Here is a 20,492-nt window from a genome sequence, read left to right as displayed (position 1 = left end):
CACACAATTAAAGGCTGCTTTAACTGAGCCACAGCAGAGGGAAAGATTATGTCAGTTGTTTCTTTTGATAGAGACCTTTTCCAATACCTGTTTTTAAAAATATTTCTCACTACAGCCTTTTGTGATGAAACTCCAACACAATAGAGATGTATATAATTTCCAAGGTAGTTTTTAAGTCTTCTGCATTAAGTCCGGAGTCTTTGATATTTGACTTGCAAGCCAAAAAGCAAGTCTTTCCAGTCAGTCTGCTTAGAATGCTAATCACAACAGTGCAATAGCCAAAATCCCAAGGAAAACTGAAACAGTGCATTAAACCTACAGTCATTAGTCAACCAAAGCATCTCTGTAGCTCTGAGGACTATTGTATTCAGATTAGAGTTTGCACAGGCATTCATGATCTCCAGGGGATGAATTCAGATGACTTTGGTCTCCTGATTTTTCCTATAGTGCCGCCGTGATGTTCACAACTGTTTTTTTTTCTCTCCAGATATTCACGCTCCCCTCAGAGTGAATTGTTATAATGTTGGTGATCCCTTAACTTTTTCTGTATCATCAGGTCAAAATTTAATTTTGTCCAAAAGTAAAGACAGTCTTTTGGTCCTTGTTTGTGTTGTGAAGGCTAACACGACGGAATTGAACTCAAAGTACCACTCTGCCTAAGCACAGGCTCACAGAGCTGCTGCCGTGGCTGTAGTCTTCCTCTTCTTGAACATGTATTGATCTGAGGTCAAGTCTCCTCAGCTTGTTGTCTCAAGTCAAACCGAATCTTCAGCTAGTTGAGTCTCAAATCCAAATCAAACCCAGAATTCTAGTCTCAAGCCTCCACCTGATAATTTCATACTTTCAGGGACTTGCATGACTCCTTCCCCCCTTCTTCTTTCTGAGCTAACCTTTTCTCTAACTTCCTCTCATCTCCTCTCCTCCCGACCTTCCCTCTCCTCCACTCCTCTCGCTTTATCTCCTCTAATTTCCTGAGGTATTGGGGGTATCGTCTCGCCACTGAGTCTGATGTTGTGCTGTCTCCTCTTGCGCCGAGGAGCTGATCTCTCCCTTTAGACTCCGAGACTTGGATAATGTCCCTGTTAGTCTGCGGCATCTCTCTCTCTCTCTCTCTCTCTCTCTCTCTCTCTCTCCTCCCTGCTGCAAACTACATATCCATCCGTGAAAGTTGGACGGGTGAATGGAGAGAGGAGGAAAGGAAAAGATCAATGAAGATCAATGGGAAAACCCTTGATCCTTCACTCATTTCTCCCACTGGACATCTCATGGAGAGCTCTCCATACCTCTCCTGCTCTCCTGATGGACTGTGAGCTTGTGCCTCAGATGGATACTTTGCCTCCTCACACACCTCATTTTAACTGCATGCTGACACTCAAATGCATGACTCTAGTTTGAGTGTGACTTCCGGTGCAAAGATATTTTGTGAAGGTGTGGTTTTTCCTGCTGTGTTGTGCTGGTTTTGTTGTCTGATGGGACATCTGCTGGTGTCTTGCAGGTAATGCAGCTCTGCAGTCGATCTGCATGTTTTCCCGCTCAAAGTGACCTAGTTGCACTGTGGAGTGCTGGCTGCTCCTTTTATGTGTGGGAGAAAATGTGCAGCAAACAAATATGTCTCAGATGAGCGCAGACATCTTATTTTGATGTGTTCTGCTCGTTCCAACTCACATCCCAGTATCTCTACATGTGACTTGAATAGCTGCATTTCGGATAAACTTTGGTGTGTGTGTGGTGTAATGCATAAAGATGAGCATGTATGGGGACTCTACAAACGATTAGAATTTTAATTAGTTTCACTTTATTAACTGTAATCACTGCACAAACAACAGGGCCAGACATGCAGCTGATATCAGTCGTCTTTAAAGTATAACAACAAACATCTCCTTATCTACCTGAACCTCTCAATGTATTCTTAGTACCTCATAAAGTATTAGAAGTCCGGCTGTAAATCATCAACATGACTTTACAAAGCCCATGCTGAAGGCGGGATGCTGCACCCCGCCCACATGTGGCTGCTCATTGCAGAGCCTCCGTGCGCTGCGCCGCAACTGCGCTGCGCCGCCGATCCTGAAAGCTGTGCCTTGCGCTGTGAGCGCCGCAGAAGTGAGCAACATGGAGTGAAGATCGGGTTTCATGTAGTGCCCCGCACACAAGCTGGTGTTTGTGAGAGGAAACAATACATCCACATCCACGCTGCAGAACGGCTGGCTGACTGTTTTCTGTCTGGATATTTGGAACTATGAGCGCATTTTTTTTTTTTGTTAAATGCACATGTTTTGTAGGGATCCTGCAGCCAGAGGGACAAGTGATGTGAAGAAGTTGTTCAGACACGACGGCTCCGATTACCATCACTGCGCCGATTACCGCCCTGCGCTTTAAGCGGACACTGATAGCCGATGATAGGATCATATTCAGGTGCCTTTACGCGCAAGTGCTGCACGCCGCGGAAGAGCAGAAAGTGTAACGAGGGTTTGGGGACAGACGGAGGATGGTGGCAGAGATGGCGAGCTGCGGAGCGGCTTCTCACCTGGAGGACGGGTAAGACTTTTTGCTGCCTGTAGAAAAACAGACAGCCCCTCTGTTTGTGGATCAGTTCTCATACAGACATGATGCCTGCTCTGGATGCAGCGCTAAAAATCGCTCCGCGTCAACACAGGAAGTGGTGTCTTTTGGGGCTGTCGGTTATGGGCTCCTCCGGTTGTGCATTTTTGAGGCGAAAGAAACACATCTGTGACTTTTATAGATGTTTTATTTGTCTATAACCATTGCTTCCTGCTCATAAGCACGCGGAATTGAACGTAGCTGCAAAGAGAAAGTAAGAGAGTCGTGATGTCTTTGTCGGTGTCGCTCTGCGCTGCACGCTGCTGTTACATTGTGATGACTCACTGACAACAAAGTATCACGCTGTTTGGAGACACCACTGACTGCAAGCGAGCAGCGTGTTTGATAACAAATCATGGAGCGAGAAAGCAGGTATTCGATACATTCAGATACTCAGTGTTGGTTAATAACATATAGCAACAGCAGAAGAGAGAAAAACAACCACGTGTTGTTGTCAAAACAGCCTCAGCACACAGTGAGAAACACAAAAACACTTAAACATCACTTCCTTCTTTAAGGTTTCCATTAGGCTTGATGATGCTATTAAACACGTGCCATGTGACGGACACACACACACACACACACACACACACACAGTGGTTTTTATCTATTTAAAATATCGTATACTCATCTGATTTAGAGCTGCAACGATTAATCGATTAGTTTTCAACTGTTACATTAATGGGCAACTATTTTGATAATCAGTTCATCTGTTTGAGTCATTTTTTTTAAGGAAAAAAGTCCAAATTCTCTCATTCCAGCCCCTTAAAGATAAACATTTTCCAGTTTCTGGACTCATCTATGACAGTAGACTGAATATCTTTGGGTTGTGGACAAAACAAGACATTTAAGGACCATGTTCTGACATTTTACAGGCCAAACAACCAATTGATTAATCGAGAAAATAGTCAACACTTTAATCAACAATGAAAATAATTGTTATTGACAGCCCTAATTGGATTCATACCGGTAGCCCGTTCAATAGTTAAACAGTATGTTTTGTCAGTTGCGTTGTCGACCACAGACAGGAGAGGTGATACTGATGACTCATCGCTTTCTGAGGATACTGCCGTGATGAGGGCTGGAAAAACCTGAATGATAACACCACACAGGGTGTATAAACATTGGATTACTGCAAAAATGTTCAGTGAATTTAGAATTCAATGCCCAGGAGGGACGACTAAATAGTATAATTTACAGGAAACTTGATATCAGAAGCAGCAGCGGGACATTTCCTTGTTTCCGTTTATGACCGTCTTTAAACGTCACAGTGAAAGCACTGAGGTAGAATATTAATGACTAAAGGTAGCAGAGGTCAACAGTTTTTTTGCACTCCAGCGTCTTAGTTGCAGACAGACTGACAGTTGTTATCTACACACAGATGTCCTCTCTCTTCATTTTGTTTATGGGAAGTTGGAGGAAGCATGTAAATGTTGTGGCCTTTATCTTCGAGCCAGACACAGACCAACACCCTCACAGAGGAGTCTGTTATCATATTTTTAAGTCGGAAGATGGAAACAAGTGAGAGCAGAGAAAACCAGGAGGAGTCAAGCCAGGGAGTTTTTTTTATTTCCTGTTTGAACGATGAAAAAAAAAAAGCAAGCTTTTCATAGGAGGAAGTGATGATTAGGGCAGCTAACGAGCCTTAGTGTTGTTGTGGTGCGACTCTCCGGCAAACGTGTTGACCTTGAAGAGAAGAAAACAGTGTTTCCTGAACAGACGTTTGAGAACAAAGGTTCCTTATCGGGATTAACAGACAGCAAAATAAAAGACCACAATTTGGCTTTCGTGACGCATGATTTTGCTTTTGACCACCCAGTTGTGCATTTTGAGGAAGAGTCAGGTCAGGATTTGACCTACTTTTCACGCCGGCTGGAGGTGAACCCGTTCGTCTTCCCCCTGACGGATCTCAGACGTGTTGCCTCTTGTTGAAGCTCATTCTGTGTCAACAGGTTGCTTCAGTCAGACGCATCATCTGAACTGTTACAACATTTGGACTCAGCTCATACATTCCTGGATGGTCAAGTACAAATCAAAGGATTCAAAGAGCTAAATAGTCAGGAAGAACTGGTATTGATGCCTGCTGTGCAAGGTTGAAATTACTATTATGAATAAGAATTCCTTCATGATACTGATATGTATCACGCTGTGGCAGATGCGTCAAAATAATGCAGAATAATCAAGATAAGTGCAGTGAAATGTGTTCCACTGTTACGTGTCACATGCTTAAAACAAAACCGTCGATTACTCATTTTGTTAGTTTAGAATTACAGTGTGCTTGGAATTAAACATTTAGATGCCAGAGTTTTATGAAATGATAAAACCATTTGATCGTATCATTACAATATGGTGCCACTGAAAGTGAGTTAGGACATTATTGAACTGAATATCGTTCACTGCTGTCTGAAAGCAGAAAAAAAAGTGCGAAGCAGACCAGTTTTGTTTAATGGCAGAAGTGCCCAGCCAGTATCTTTCCATGGCCGGTTTCCTGTACCATCAGCGCTGCTCTGAAAGTGGGTCAGAGCGAGAGTTTGGGAGGGAAGGTGAGCCTATCGTTCGACAGGATGGGTTGGTGTCAGAAGTGCGAGAAAAGTGAGATGCAGGCAGCTTGTACACATTTCCTGTTTTTCTAATTCACCCAGCTGCTCGTGTTCCTGTTCGAAAGCAGAAGTGGTCTCCTGTAAGAGCCTGCAGCTCTTCTAACAATGTTTAGAGCCACCACGTCCAAAATGCTTCCATAACTGTCATCACACATCCCAGACGTCCCTCATGAGGCTCCTGGTGTATTCTGTGTAGTTGAAAGTTGTCTGAATGTTTTCTCCTCTGCCCTACAGAGACGGTGATATCCCTGCGCCTGAAAACAAAGGTACTCACCAACGTTTTCGCATTCTTCCCTCACCCCCACTGCTGGCTTCTCTTTCTCCTTTCACTTTCCTCCTGCTCACATGTCGGACAACATGTAAGCCTCCCAGATTTCCATGTCATTTGACTTAAAGGGCAGCAAGATTTATGCACAGTCACACAGTCCAAGGTTGTTATAGTTAACTAAGACTATACAAAAGCTAGGTGTGAAAAATATGTGAGTTAACCAAAATAAAAGTAAAAGCACTTCAGGAAAAAAAAAAAACTGAAATAATATTGTGTACTTATAAAGCTAACTAAAATCGAACTAAGATATACAGGAAACACCTTGAGCTTTAGTCTAAAAATGTCAACACGTCAAGCACGAGGAGGCATTGGTGCATATGTTTATTGAGACTGGGAGGTCTACATGTCTGTGAGTCACAGTTTGTATTGTAATACCTACTCTGAACTTCAATAAAATAAAAATACAAAACTAGGATAACTCTGATGCCAGTACATATAAATGCACACCAGAACACAAATTCTAATTATTTTCCTATCTCTAATATTTTCTTTTTTCCTCTTGTGCGTTACCAGATTTTTTTACCTCTTAGGCCTGCAAAAATATTCAAATTAAATGGCAAAAAATACCCATTCTGTAGTTGACTTGGTAATAATAGGTAGACAATTAAAACTGGTTATGATTCAGCATGTCATGATTTGACTTTTTATCTCCTGATACTGACTACAGTACATGGACTCGAGGTACTGCTGTGAGTGCTCTGTTTTTGTGAAACTCTTTGGGATCATTTTTTTGTATCATGAGGTGAGAGATTGCTGTGGTGTCAGGTACTGTGTTGGTGGCCCACCGTGTCTTAATGACTATAACAGATAGCAGAAACACTGACTTTTATTGTGACATTGACCAAGAAACAATATTTATTTTGGATCGGCCTCATGCCAGAAAGGTGACGAACTGCAGCTGTGCACCTCATCAACCTTTTCATGCCCTTGGTTTTGCTATTTTTATGTACACCAGCAGATGGCAGGCAACACCCATGAAACTCTCCAGATCTTTAAAGCTGTAAACAAGCCTGTGTGTGTGTGTGTGTGTGTGTGTGCGCGTGCACGCATGTGTGTATCTGTGCGGGTGTTTGCTTTCCACCTTGTTTGTCAGTCTGATGAAGGGTAGCGGCCATGCCAGGGTGAAGAGGGATGCCTGCTGGCTCAGATGAGGCAGCAGCAGCAGCGGTAGAGAAAGACATCGGCCATAGGAGGCATGTGAGGCCAAGGAGACAGAAATGGAGGAGAGAGAGTGCGGAGAGAGTTGAAGCAGACAGATCAGGCCGAGTGGAGGAGCGAGATTGATGAGGGAGGTGCCGCGAGTGGAGCGGCGATGGCAGCATCTGCTTGTTAGTCTAAGATAAAACTCTGTGGGCCAGAGAGGATGGGCTCCATCCATTAGACGGCCAGGCACTCAGCCAGATGGCCCGGCCCACGGACATTCACTGCTGCTGGGAAGAGAGGAGAAGCAGCTCCTCTGGAGCCCATCTGCATAAATGTGCCAGAATGTTAATGCATGGCACTTATCACAGGCTTCTTCACGGGGTGCCACAGTTCAGCTGCTGCGGAATGATGGATATGTAGAAGCTGGCGGTGTAATTCAGACATGCAGAGGACTTTTTTGATGACTAATAAGGGTGAAGACTGTTTTTTAAAGAACACACACGGTACACAAACATAGAAGCGAAGTAAAAGCAGAGGTTTCTCGCTGGGGCTGCACCTGTTTGAGGAAGAGCCCCTGTGACAAAAGGTAAAACTTGGTGCTTCTTTTTCTGAGACTGTGTTCGTCTATTATTACTTTCCCTATGTAAGGAAAGCCTTAAGCAGTGCAAGTGTGGAGATGAGTTTAGCAGCACAGCATGTGGCTGCACCTGAGGTTTTTTTCTGAGGTAAATAGTCATCGGTGTGTGAGAAAGTAAAGAAGCAGAGTCTGAATAGTTTCCCCTCGTGTGCTTTTCGCCACACACAGCAATGTACTGGTTTGTCAGAAATTATACAAGCTTTATTGTCGGGTGCTATTTCTTTGTGTTTTCACTGCAGAGTTATGACTCCTGTGTAGGTGAAATTAACATGAGACACTCACATAGCTTTAAGCCTGGTTTATGCTACTGCGTCGCAGACCCCTACGCGGACCCTACGCCGTAGCCTGACCTTACTCCTCCTCAAACACTGTGGTCAGCAACAGCACGGTCACGCATTAACTGCCTGGCACAGTAATAACCACAATGTCGGTTGATGATGCTATCAAAACTTTGACCATGGTGAAATCCCCGTAACGATGACACAGATGATATGGTTAAGAACAAATATTAATAATGATGTAGTAATAGCTAATGACTAATTAGATGGAAATGTACGCCACACATATACACATATTGACATTAAGGCATTTTTTTTTACAGGTCAAACAGCACTAACCTCGAAACTATTACTCATTTGTTACAGATAATGTGACAGAAAGTGACAGCAGTAGTTCAGGTAAGCTTCAATATCATACCAGAACTCCTTTGTTGTGTCTACATAGCTCATAAGAAAACGTATTCAATTATTCTGACGTTGAATTCCTTTTTTTTCAACCATCGTGACACTAATAATTCAGCAGTCATGTTTAAATTCAGAGCAACGTTTTCGGCTCTCTCACACGTCCCCTTTGCGTCTTGATTTATGGAACAGAGAATGCGGGAACATCCAATGAGGACAGCTCGGAGGAGGAAGAGGAGGATGAAGAGGAGGATGAGGATTCTGGTGAGAGACAATTTGAATGGCTCCATTGCAGCTCATGAGACTGATTGCTCTCATGTCTGTCTGTTAAATATGAAGCTACAATCAGGAGACGGTTAGCTTAGCATAAAGGCTCAGCAGGTGTTGATCCAGGCTCTTGTCATCTCCTGCGTCGCCCTTCTGGATGGTCTGCCTGCACGTGGCGTCCAACCTCTGCAGGTCATCCAGAGGCTGCATCCACAGGAAGCTTCTGGACCAAACCAGACGTGTTAATTAGTGAGCTATAAAATTGTTGGTAGACTTTGTTACCTTTGGACAGAGCCAGGCTAGCTGTTTCCCCCTGTTTAAGGTCTTGGTGCTAAGCTAAGTTAACTGGCTGCTGGTGGTAGCTACATATTTCCCACAGAGACATGAGAGTGGATATCGGTCCTCTCATCCGACTCGGCAAGAGAGCGAATAATCGTGTAATACTTTCTCTGTTTCTCATCCTGCCTTCCTTCCATATTTTGACTGTCACCAGAGGGCTGTGCCGAGAAGGATGGAGGAGAGGAGGGTAAGCTAACCATTAACAATCCTAGAAAACATTTGCAATTCAAGTATCTGACAAGATAAAGAGTGAATGGTGTTAGAACGGTTTAACCTGATTTATCTCCCTCATGTTCTCTGCAGACGATGAAGAGGCCGATGCAGAGGAGTCTAAAAATGGTATGACACTTCATGAAAACTTGTGTCAACATCATATCTGATCCTGCCTGAGTAACTGGTAAAACTGTTTGTTTGTTGTTTACATGTCAGCTTGTTGTCATAGTTGCCATGGCTTTAGTGGGAGCTCTGTGGACTACAGAGCCAGAGCCGCATCTTTAATGGCAGTCATACTACATAATTAGGCCACAAAATGTCAGAGTCCGCTGGCTGTTTCGACGTGTAATTGAGCGCGCTCCACCCTCGCTCACAACCAGAAAACTGGCCCACAATCTGAGAAGTTGGTCTGGGGTGTCTGCCAGAGGCTTAACACAGGAGTTCAGCCTCTGACGTATGATTTTCATGTAATAATGTTGGACTTGAATTATTTTGCCCTCTAGAGTCAGCCCCCGGACCTGAAGCTGAGGATTCAAATGGGAAAGGTAAGATGATAAGTGATGTTACTCCATGAGGAATGTTCTGTTGTGTCTTGTGAATAATGTCCCTGTTTTTTAATTAATTTTTTCTGTCCTGCGTCCTGACAGATGAGAGGCTCTTCAAATCATGCTGTGAGAAATGCAAAGCCATCCAGCAGGTGAGCCCAGAAACCAGATGTTTATCTGGCAAACTGTGGTGATTTCTAACGCCTCGCCTGCCTGATGTTTTTAATTACACTTGATTATATTTGATATCCTTCTGATATTAAGGAGGACCTTCTGTAAGCCATCTAAAATGATATAATTGTTTGACAGAGCCACGGCAATGAGCTTGTTACCCCCAGGAGGATCGCTAAGGGACGATTACAGTGAGTCTGCCTGTCTGTGCACATTTCTGTTGATTCTTCATGTGCAGCATCACTGACGGTGTGTGTGTGTGTGTGTGTGTGTGTGTGTGTGTGTGTGTGTGTGTGTGTGTGTGTGTGTGTGTGTGTGTGTGTGTGTGTGTGTGTGTCTCAGGGTGCAGCTGGAAGGAGAGGGCACATATGAGTGTTCGGTCACCGGCCTGGTGTTTGAAGCATCGGAGCGGGTCCTCTTGCGGTACTCGGTCTTGTCCTGGTCCAAGTTCGGCTCGTTCCTCCGGGACTCCTGGAAATTCGCCGGCCCCATCTTTAACGTGGACACAGTCAATAAGGAGGCGTCCGTCCTCAAGTCCATCCAGTTCCCTCATTCCGTCTGCCTTGCCGGTGAGAGTGGATATCAGGGCTGTCTCAATCCGGCCTGTCTTCTGTCTTCAATATATAATTCATAATTGTCATCTTGACTTCCTGGCCCATAAGGCAACGCTATGACCGTCAGATATATCCAACAAAGGTGTCGCCTGGAGGTTGTTTTGAATTTAGTTGATCTCTTTGTAAGTGAGGTGCAATTCTTGATTGTTAATTAAGATTATGACCCATCTTCAGGCAGTTACACAAAATATTTAATTTTAGCTGGTGTCATAATCTTTTATCTATCATTTAAAGCTCCTCTAGGTGAAACATAAAACCGTCTGTTACCCCATTATCTTCACACAGCTCAAGAAAATGAGATGACTTTCAGCGTCCTGCACATAAAGGACAACCGTCCACGCATCGAGCCGACGGTGGACCACTCGGGTAGCCATGTCAAGTGGAACGTGACCTCCCTGTCGCCCGTGGGTCCCATCATTCAGACGAGCCAGCCTGTAGAGCGTCACGGGGTGGTCCTGGTATACAAGCAGCTGGCCAGTGACAACAACAACAGCTACAGCTTCCACATCTACCTGGCAACCAACAGTGCATCTGACATCAAGGTAAGCATCAGTGTGTGCGCCTTATTGTTACAAAATCAGCCCAGGCATGGAGGTGGATTTATTCTTTTTGAAAAATGTCATTTCAAGTAGGCTCTGCCGTTGATGAGTGACAGTTTTCCTACTCTGACTTGACAAGTGCGACACTGTCTGGGCTGTCATTAGTCTTTACTTGCATTTCTGAAAGTGATCAAAACATGACAGCTGTTCCAGAAATGTGGTCAAACTTCACCAAAACCTCCTGTAGCTGCAGCAGGATCCTGTTTAATCTGCTTCAAACAGGCACTTTAATCTGTAAATTTTACACGTCTGGCAATTTTACATCAGTCAGTTAGCTTTACTTCAGTGTCACGTCTGAAAAAAGAACCTCACAGTTGCTTCCACCATCTGTCCACTCAGGACGCTGTAACATTTTCGTATCTGTTCCTGTGGTGTGATGAAATACTGCACTTACATTACTGGACAGTGCACACAACGGTCCGAATGTCTGAATGCACACACACACGCAAGTTTGTTAAATCTGATGTATCTTATGCCCGGCTTCTTAAGACCACTAGATTTCACATGTAATTACCATTTCCAATGCAATGGACATAAAACCACTAATGATCCTCTTTTAAAATAATGTGAATGAGCCAAAGTCAAAGTGAAAACTTCCTCACGGCTTTTCACCTCAAAGGGCATTTTATGATTTAATTGAGGAATTTTTGCTCTGACGTGCGAGTGGATAAATAACAAAAACAAAGAAAATACAGAAAATCCCATCCCTTCAAGCACAGCACATACAAATATTCCATTCATGAGACTGTCACCTGAGTCTCCCTAAATTTTTCAATCATTACTTTCAATCATGTCAACTGCTTACTGGATGAAACTCCAGCAAAATGCCTGTGAGTGCTGTGAATGAACTGAGTGTGAATAATAAGAGCCACAGCCTAACTTTCACTTCTCGTTCATTTTTGGAACTGAACAGACTTCGATGCTGTAAGACCTTATTAAGTCCAGGTTTGAGTAATGCACTATGATATAATATCGTACACTGAAGCAGCTCTAGCTGAAAGTTGATGTGATGAGGTCATACAGTATGTCAGTATGCAAAATCATGGTGACACACTACATTATATCCTTCAGAAGTAGTCATGGAAGGGGAAATGTCATCCTCTTTCTGCTTAAGTGATGACTGAAGGGGATCAGTGACCTTATCAAATGCTCTTTGATACATATTGTAGTAAATTAGTCGTTTTTTTTTTTTTGTTTTTTTTTTAAGTATAACCTCAACTAAAAATGTCAGTGCTATGTATGGGCTTGGTGTCAATGCCACTTGTGTGTGTATTACTGTAAGTGCACCGTCTACATGACAGTAATGCTGAATCACTTTCACTTTTTCTTTTTTTCCCACAAACGTCTTTGTTCATCTTTGCACAGAAATGAATAACGCACACAATTGTTGTATGCTTTATTTAAAATCAAGCAAGGGCCGTTGAGACCAAGCTCAGTTTTTCAAGGCCGCCCTGAACAAAATGCAGATCTAACATAACATACATAGTGCACACAATATGTTTGATAGGTTTGCTCCAAGCCCATAAAAAGGGTCCTAAAATGGACCAGCCTTTCTAATTTTGGACATTTCTGCAAATTAATCCACTTTTGTAGAGCATGATATTCAAAAGACAGTCTCAGTATTAATACAACCCTGATTCTAAAAAAGCAGATGGGGACAGATGTGTCCATTTAAGGACAATAAGTCACTTTGTTAAGTGTATCAAATATTATAAGCCTGTCTGAGTCTGACATTGTGGGCATAACCAAAACATGTGCATGTGTGACGCGATGTGAGCGGGTGGCTGGTTATTTCAGCTAAGGTCATTCAGGAAGTGTGTGTGGTTGTTGTGGTTGCATGCAGCTGGTGAATAATCATACCATACTTAACATTACCTGGAAAAATGGCGTAATTCATGTTTTCCCATCTGATGGATTTTTCCATCACTGTGTGCATTATGATGCTCTGTCCAGCAGTCACTGACGAGGGCTGAAGCCTGAGCGGCTTGCTGAGCCGTCTTCAGTTTTTCAACTCCCGCCTGTGAAAATGTGTTTTATTGAATGTTAATCACCATTCAGGCTGCTCGTCATCTGTCGCCTCATCTTGTACTCCTTCCTGCTGTCCTTATGTAAACCAGGATATAGCCAAACAGGTGCGGGGTTGCAAGAATCGTTACATTCGGATAGACAAGCCTCCCACGTGTACGCTGGATGAGGGGACGTATCGTCTCACGAGCGAGCCGGAGGGTGAGATCAAACCTCAGGTGTGTCTCTTTGCGTATGCGTGTGTGAAATCATTTACATTGCAAAAAAGTACATTGCATTTTCATCATCATGATCATCACATTTTCCATTTGTTATGCATTGAATTATTTTGAATTATGTGTCTCTGTGCAGGATTTGAAGTTCACCCATGCAGTGACGAAGATGAAAGGCTACTTTGAAGCTTTCTTCGAGCAGCCGCCTCCCTTTAAATTGTCTCTCATAGAGATTGACACTGAGGAGACTGTATGGTCGGCCACCATCAGAGAAGGTACCAGTGCATTTATTCACACTGAACATGCTTGGTGATTTGAGGGTGAAAGAAAAAACATTGAAGTGTTGAGGTTAAAATCAGTAACCTGACGCACCAGATGGTTTGTTACACAGAACCATCTGGAAAGCCATCACCAAACTGTTTGGAAAAGGGCAGGCGCTTTCAAAACATACTTAAGCAGGTGATTGGATGAATTATCTGTCCATCACCGTCCCTCACGGGTTAACTTCAACCAGTCAGATTGATGAACCATCAAGTGAAAACATCTTTTCCATCAAGAAGAGCCTCCAATGTTGTTCTTTGCTGATCTTTTTAATACAGAAATACAGTCCAGTTCTGATATAACTGATGTTGCGAGCAGCAGCTACACTATCCTCTTTAGGAGCCGCCATTGTGCCGATTGGTCCAAACAAATGTGCATAACTTGAAGCCTAGCAAGATGAATTCTCATGTTGATCTCGTATGTCCAGCTGCCGGCTATATCTGTTTGAAAAGAGTGGGTTTTTTTTCACGCGTTTTTCAGTTTTATCGGGCAGCTGACAGTAACAGGAAACATAGATCTTTTTATCTACAAATTCACCAGAAAAGTGTCATTTGGTTTGTACTCCAGAGTGGTGATGACTGTCTTATTTTTCTGTTTTTTTTTTTAGGTGACTGCGTGGATAACACAGAAAAGAAGCCAAGGAAAAGGACAAACAGTGAGCTGTTTGTTTTTCTTGTTTTTATAGAGATTTTTCCATCAAAACATGCTCACAGCTTCTACAGGCTGACTCACACCGTATCTGCCTCTCTCATAGGCCGACAGAGGAGCAGCAGCCCCTCAGAAGAAGAAACGGTCTGCAAAAGACCTCGATGGCAGGACGAGTCAGGTGACTTTTCACATCTTTTGCTAACTGTACTGATTTCAGAAGAGCTTTGTTTTTCCCCAAATCAGCAGAAACCAGCTCACACCTGAGCGATTTCCAGATGCACCTGTCTGTTGAAAGTGAAAGTGAAAGTGAAAGTGAAATGAAGTACCTGCTTGTGTTTGCCAGATGGACTGAAAACAGTGATGACTCAGGGCCGGGACATGTCAGAGAAGCAGCTACTGCAGGTGGCCAAGCGGCTCGGGAAAGAGTGGAAGCAGGTGGCCATCTTTCTAGACTTGAACTCTAAGGACCTGTACGACATCCAGGCAGCAGAGAATGACGTGACCATGCAGAAGCTGAAGATGCTGGTGGAGTGGAAGAGCAGAAGGCGGCCGGGAGAGGCCACGGCGTACCACCTGTGGAAGAGTGTGGAGGAACTGGACGACTTGCCAAATGAGGTCCATCAGACACTGCAAGGTAATGAAGACATGAACTGCAGACATACAGAAAAATACCAACAAATAGATACAATAATGATGGATAACCATAAACACCAGAGCTAATAAGTACGAATATTTTTAAGGACAATTAAAAAACTAATGACTCTACAAGTCCACAGCCGTGCCTGCAGCTCTGTGAGGCTGTATTCAGGCACAGCTGTCCTTTGAGCTCAATGCTAACATCATCATGCTAACATGCTCGCAGTGACAGTAATAAGATTCTGATAAGTAGCAGGTGTATGGTTTACCATGTTCACCATTTTAGTTGTAATGTTTTTGCATGCTAACATTTGCTAACTAGCACTAAACACAAAGCACAGCGGAGGCTGATGGACATTAGTTTTGCAGGTATTTGTTCATAAACTTAAGCGCTGGACAAACTGAAATCTTGACTCTGATGATGATACTAGATGAAAAGTCAAAGGATTCGTCCTCTGGGGACCAACTCCAATCCTGGTACAAGTTGTTGAGATATTTCAGTCTGACTGACCAACTGTCCAACATTATCATCCATAGTTCCACTCTGCTAGCGTAGCTTAAAACATCTGTTGGATTCGGCTTGACAAATACTGAAATGTGCTTGTTTTCCCCGTCACACATCAAAATAAAACTGATACTTTCACATTGTTTTGGCCTGTTGGACTAAATCAGCAATTTGCAGTGTTGCAAGAAGAATGATGAAAATGCAAACTCACTGGATCTTCTTTGCTAACTAGAAGCTGGGAAAATACTGACGTCAAGTGGCAGTATTATCCACTGAAGTCAGTTGAAGCGTGTAAAATCAAAGATGGGGCAGGACTCCTTCCTTGCCCACTGCCTAGCAGCAGCTGGGTATCAGTAATGCAATGAGACTACAGTTTTAATCCCAAGTATTACTGCAAAATTGTTTGAGCAGATCTGTCAAATGTCCATGTGCCAGGAGATAACCATGCAGGAAGAAGATCCATAGCGAAGGTTGGATCAGGACTAATTGATAACTTGTGATAGGCTCTTGTACTTCTTTTGGATTTTCAACATGTCTGCATTTTTATAAAGCCAACTAGTTACTGCTTTGTTTTGAATAAAAACCATTAGCTTCATTGTGGTTCTCATGAACACACGCACACAATGGACTGACAAGTTGCTGTGTTTTGTTTTTGTTGTGTCTTTTTTTCCAGACATGATGGACAACCGAGCGGTGAAGTGAAAGATATTTGACTTAAGGTGACTGTTGGATATCTGTGATATCTGCTCCGTCATGGATCTCAGGAATACAACAAAGCAGAGTTGACTAGATGGACCAAACATCAGCTCTTCTCTCAGTTTGTGGTTCTCTGTTGAATATTTTCTGAGCATGAAAGGGGCCTGTTTTTTGTGTAGCCAGGATCTAATGCTCCGCATTATCAGGTTCAAAAATGACCAGTAGTGGTAGAGGTGTAGAGGTCATTGAGATATCTAGTAGCTAATTATGTAGCCAGTAACAGACGTAAATGTAGGTGCTGCAGTGTTGAAACTGCAAAACATTGGAAAAATCCAACCTGTGTGTCTTGTTTCACTTTTAAATGTTGTGTTTGTGGGACTTTTTATAAAAATAATTGGGCATTACATCACATGCACATGCCTGTGACCGTCCAAGCCATGATGTACTGAATTTATTTTTTTATTTGTGCACATTATGTCCTGCACATGTGTTTTTTTTTTACCAACTTTTTCAAACCTGTGATCTATTTTTGAAGTCTCTTTTGTCTGTTTATGCCTGTTTGTGTTTTATTTGACAACTCTGAACCCGAAAAGCTAAATTGAGCTGCATAATTCTGTTTATTTTGTTTAACTTGAATTATGAATCCGTTCTTGCCCTCCTGCGACTGGGACGCACATCTGGTGTTTGTTCAATATAAATGTGTGTGTGTTTAAAAAAAAAAGTGTACACTGTGGAAAAACCACTACACACAAACAGATTCAGGGCTGAATTTTAATTATTTTACCTGTGTGAGTGCAGCTACAGCTACAGGGAACAATCATATATATATATTTGAGTCTTCTTTTCAAGGCTCATCCTGTAGCTGCAAAGCTTAAAACACACAAACCGTACTGTAAGCGGCCTCTGGAAACATTTCAGTTACATTTTCTAAACATTAGTCACAGCTTTGTTTCTGTTGTGCCTGTTTTTAAATGACACTTGTTTCTGGTATATCAACACTATTTGGGAAAATGTGCAGATAGGGCATCTGGAACGTCCGATCTTTTAGGGTCTTCCATGCCGATATCATGCAGTAATGTTTACAGTCAGAGGATAGGGTCGCTTCCTTAAACAGTTTACCACCAACAATCCAGTCCGTCCTTTTTGCACTTGTGTCTTATCATGCCTGCGTCTCTCCAAAGAGTTATGGAATAATTGTAAAGAAACAAATGTTGACTAAATAAAACAGGAAAAGGCCTCCTGGATGTTCCTTTTTACCTTCTTTTACTCCACACTGCCATCTGTAATGAAGTGTGATCAGTTCCATCTTCATTTGCCCCCAGCTTCATTCATGAATCACTTCCACTTCAGTGCTTGATACCAAAAAAAACCTTTATTATAAATAACAATAAATAACATCACATGCCACCAAATAAATAAATAAATAAATAATTAAATAGATGTAATAAATATATGTTAAAAAAATGCATCCCCCAAATACTGAAACACATTCATACATTTAAACAGGCCAACATGGCCTCCACTGCTAACCTTACAATAGTTTGACGCTCAGCTCCCACTGAGTGAAGAGGCTGGGGTCAGCTAGCTTATGCCTGAGCAGAAATCATGCAGACGGTCTTGCTGCATGTGCAGTGTAAAACACTACTTGGCCAGTAGTGTAAATGGTAGTTAATGATCATGGAAGCTTGTTCAGTTGTGATTAATTAAAGGGGTAGAGAGACTGTGGTAAAAATTGGAACAATGGTGATGATGATGATGATGATGATGATGGTGAGGTCGAAGGACGTTTACTGCCTGTGGTCTCCTGAGGAGATGTAGCCCATAGCTCGGTTGATGGTGATGGTTCGGACGTAGAAGCCCCTCATCATCTTGCACATCTCCTGCCTGTTGCTGTAGGTGTCATTCCCCCACATCTGGGCAGCGTCCTTCTAGAGGGCAGCACGGGAGGACAACAACATGAAGACACTGATCACCTCATGCAAAAAAAAAACACCTGAATTTCCCTGGGAGTCCATTCTATCAGTTTTCCTCTTAAAGACTCAAAGATGAAGAATAAAGAGAGAACAAACAAAAGGAAGGAATAGAAAAAAAATACCTCTGAAGAGTCATTCTCTCCGTTTGGCATCAGGGAGCAGTTCTGTATAAATAAGGAAGATTTCGTCAGGTAACTTTCAGATGTTATTTCCCACAAGATTTTTGCTATTTTTGTCTTTAAATCATGTTGTGTCTCTCTGTGTGTTTTTACCCCTCCCACACATGCATAACAAACACACCTTCCTCAGGCTCTGGATTATTCCCAGAGTTGGGCTCAGAAGTGCAACTTCTTCCTCAGGACTTCTGAGCGTGGAGTTGAGGTAGGACTGAAAAGCAGCAGCATAATGGGCCAAGTCCTCCATGATGTTCTTCAGACATTCACTCTGCCAAGACAAACAAGAAAAATTACCCATCAGCCGTCTGTCTGCACTTTGAAAAAATGAGAAAGAATAAGTGATTAAATGGGTGGATGTCGTAAAATTCTCATTCTGATACATAGAATAAAAGATTAACAACAAATGTGAAGCTTTATTTAAATAACTTGCACTACGTCTGATAATCCTGAAAAGAATTTAAAAAGAAACTGAAGCGTACCTCACTGAAGGATGACTTTGTTTGCATCATGCAGCCTGAGTTCTGTGGGGTAAGAAGCATTTTAAACATGAACAATTATACCTTACTGGTCACTGGTGCCAATAAGCATTTGTGAACCTGATTTATTATACGTGAACCAAGTGAAAGTTAATGAAAGCTGAGCTCAGGTTAGAGGCTGTTCCCATAAATATGTCAAAAAACAAAAACAAACAAACATGAAACCTGTATCCTCTTTTGGAAAATGTTAAAAAACATAATTATAAGGATTTATATATACTCTACTCAGACAGCAGAGAATTCAAAGTTGAGCTGAACTTTTAATAATAATCTGATAATTCATCATTTCCACCACTGAGCAATCAACGAGTGTCACCTGAGTCAGAATCGGTGCGCAGGCCGCCACTGTCTCAGCTGAACCCCTCAGCGCCACCTTATCAGAGGCGATGCCAAAGCACAAAACATCCTGGACACATACGACGAGTGTTAATGATTACCAAACTACTGTGATAGAGGAAAGAAAAACAATACAATATCACCCCATAAACATGCTCCAGTGAACTGTACTCACACTGTTGAGAAGCTCCGTGACATTCAGCAGGAGGCTCTTGAAGAGCAGCGAGCAGTGTTCGCACCGCTCTGCGCTCAAAGTGGACACCGGGGCTGCGGTGGATGTGCGCCAGCTCAGGGTCAGCAGCAGCACGCAGCTGGCGAAATCTGCATGGCAAGAGAATAACAAGCATCAACACCTGATGGTGCTCAACTAAACAGAACCCAACAGAAAAATAGTGCAGTATCTCATGTCTCAGTGTGCGTGTCGGGCCCGCAGACTTACAGAAATTAAAGATTGCCATTGTCTGATCAGATATGTCCTTGCGAGCTTGGTAAATCAGTAGCACTGTGCTGCTGCCCTCTTATCAGATTAATTTATATGTATTGCAGGGGGATTCCCTCCGATGGCCTGCAGGAGCGCAGCAAAAAGAAAACTAAAACGTCATCTGTAATTTCCTCGTTGATCTTCCAGCACTCACAAGTTGAGCGAAAAACGGGAAGTCTGCATTGTTTGTTTCATGTGTGAAGACAAGGTAACTGCGGGGAAAAGAGTAAACTCAAACTGTGATGTAACTGCGGTATAAATTTAGATACAGGAGGGTGTTTTTTTACGGCTTTGCATACTGATTCCTTAAAATAGGTGTAATAATAGGCTACAGTCTATATATGACCCCACGCGGGTGTACTAACTATTGAGATCACTTTGCATTTGCTTAAACACAAAAAATAGTTAATGACCGCTGAAATTGAGCAGATTTGCAGGAAGCACATGGGAGGTGCAAACAGCAGCAACACGAATGATAAGTAGCCTGTGTGACGGAAACATGTGGTCCTGTAAGCAGCATCACATGAGAAGAGGGAGCGTTTTTCTATACAGTCACTAGCAGTGTCCACACGCTGCCATAACGAGGATACAGTCCCCAGAGATAATACACATGCAAGAGAAGAAGAAAAACTAAATGAAAGAGATTCCACCCCAGCAAGTTGTGCAATTACTCCCTAACATCTACACAAATGAGGACATCGCGCATGTAAATCCATCCCAGAGTTATTAGCATTTGGAAAGTGAAAGGACCATCACAGCGATCCAGTGGAAAGTTCAGTCATGTGCAACCATCTGTGCTGGTGTTGTCAGTGCCATTGTGAGGATCTGACGATAAACTTCGTTAATTCCTAATTCATCTAATTAAGACAACTGATGGTAAATGAGTGGTAATGAGGTTAAGAGACACTCGGGGCTCTGGCGGTAAATGAAAGGGCGGGTAAACCCAGCAGGCTCATCTGCATTGCGGGGGGGCGTCAGCGTTTGATGAAGCACGTTTCCAGCAGATGGCTGCAGGTAGTGTTACGCGTTATGGACCTCTCTTGCCTCTGATTGGCTCACATTGATGTTCTTACCTCAACCATGACTCCTCGTGCCTAAACCTAACCTACGGCCTGTGTGTGGTCATCACCAGTTCGGGGGTGTTTTCCATCCTGTCTGACTACTCCTGTGCCATCCCTGAACCACGGAGTCAGGCCCAGTCAGAGCTTCTCTT

General features: G+C 42.9%; 2 protein-coding genes across 2 annotated transcripts; one reads left to right on the top strand and one right to left on the bottom strand.

The window, feature by feature from the left end:
• Nucleotides 1–2,075: 2,075 nt before the first annotated feature.
• On the top strand, nt 2,076–17,020 carry LOC143323857 (uncharacterized). Its single transcript, XM_076735983.1, has 17 exons — nt 2,076–2,535; nt 5,433–5,464; nt 7,951–7,983; nt 8,179–8,250; nt 8,747–8,779; nt 8,896–8,931; nt 9,309–9,350; nt 9,453–9,502; nt 9,660–9,712; nt 9,864–10,090; nt 10,421–10,677; nt 12,852–12,977; nt 13,111–13,246; nt 13,900–13,947; nt 14,047–14,118; nt 14,284–14,574; nt 15,755–17,020. The coding sequence occupies exons 1-17, from the start codon at nt 2,486–2,488 to the stop codon at nt 15,781–15,783; spliced, it is 1,587 nt and encodes a 528-aa protein (XP_076592098.1). The 5' UTR covers nt 2,076–2,485; the 3' UTR covers nt 15,784–17,020.
• Nucleotides 17,021–17,435: 415 nt separating this feature from the next.
• il12a (interleukin 12a) lies at nt 17,436–19,256 on the bottom strand. Its single transcript, XM_076735236.1, has 7 exons — nt 19,238–19,256; nt 18,974–19,119; nt 18,779–18,868; nt 18,406–18,447; nt 18,051–18,194; nt 17,873–17,914; nt 17,436–17,705 (listed from the first exon to the last, which is right to left on the bottom strand). Exons 1-7 carry the CDS (start codon nt 19,254–19,256, stop codon nt 17,565–17,567), a joined length of 624 nt encoding a protein of 207 aa, XP_076591351.1. The 3' UTR covers nt 17,436–17,564.
• Between the last annotated feature and the right edge of the window lie 1,236 nt (nt 19,257–20,492).

The sequence above is a fragment of the Chaetodon auriga genome, chromosome 7 (genome assembly GCF_051107435.1).
Source record: "Chaetodon auriga isolate fChaAug3 chromosome 7, fChaAug3.hap1, whole genome shotgun sequence".
NCBI lineage: Eukaryota > Metazoa > Chordata > Actinopteri > Chaetodontiformes > Chaetodontidae > Chaetodon > Chaetodon auriga.
The sequence above is the reverse complement of the archived record's forward strand: the minus strand, read 5'-3'. Positions and strand labels throughout refer to the sequence as shown.

Excerpts from the sequence above, each read along its gene's own strand:
- LOC143323857 (XM_076735983.1), top strand. The coding sequence starts at position 2,486 with ATGGTGGCAGAGATGGCGAGCTGCGGAGCGGCTTCTCACCTGGAGGAC. Across the intron at positions 12,978-13,110 it reads AGGGTGAGATCAAACCTCAG|GATTTGAAGTTCACCCATGC; the intron begins GTGTGTCTCTTT and ends GTCTCTGTGCAG. Across the intron at positions 14,119-14,283 it reads TCGATGGCAGGACGAGTCAG|ATGGACTGAAAACAGTGATG; the intron begins GTGACTTTTCAC and ends TGTGTTTGCCAG.
- il12a (XM_076735236.1), bottom strand. Across the intron at positions 18,195-18,405 it reads CAAAGTCATCCTTCAGTGAG|AGTGAATGTCTGAAGAACAT; the intron begins GTACGCTTCAGT and ends TTGTCTTGGCAG. Across the intron at positions 17,706-17,872 it reads GAGAGAATGACTCTTCAGAG|AAGGACGCTGCCCAGATGTG; the intron begins GTATTTTTTTTC and ends GCTGCCCTCTAG.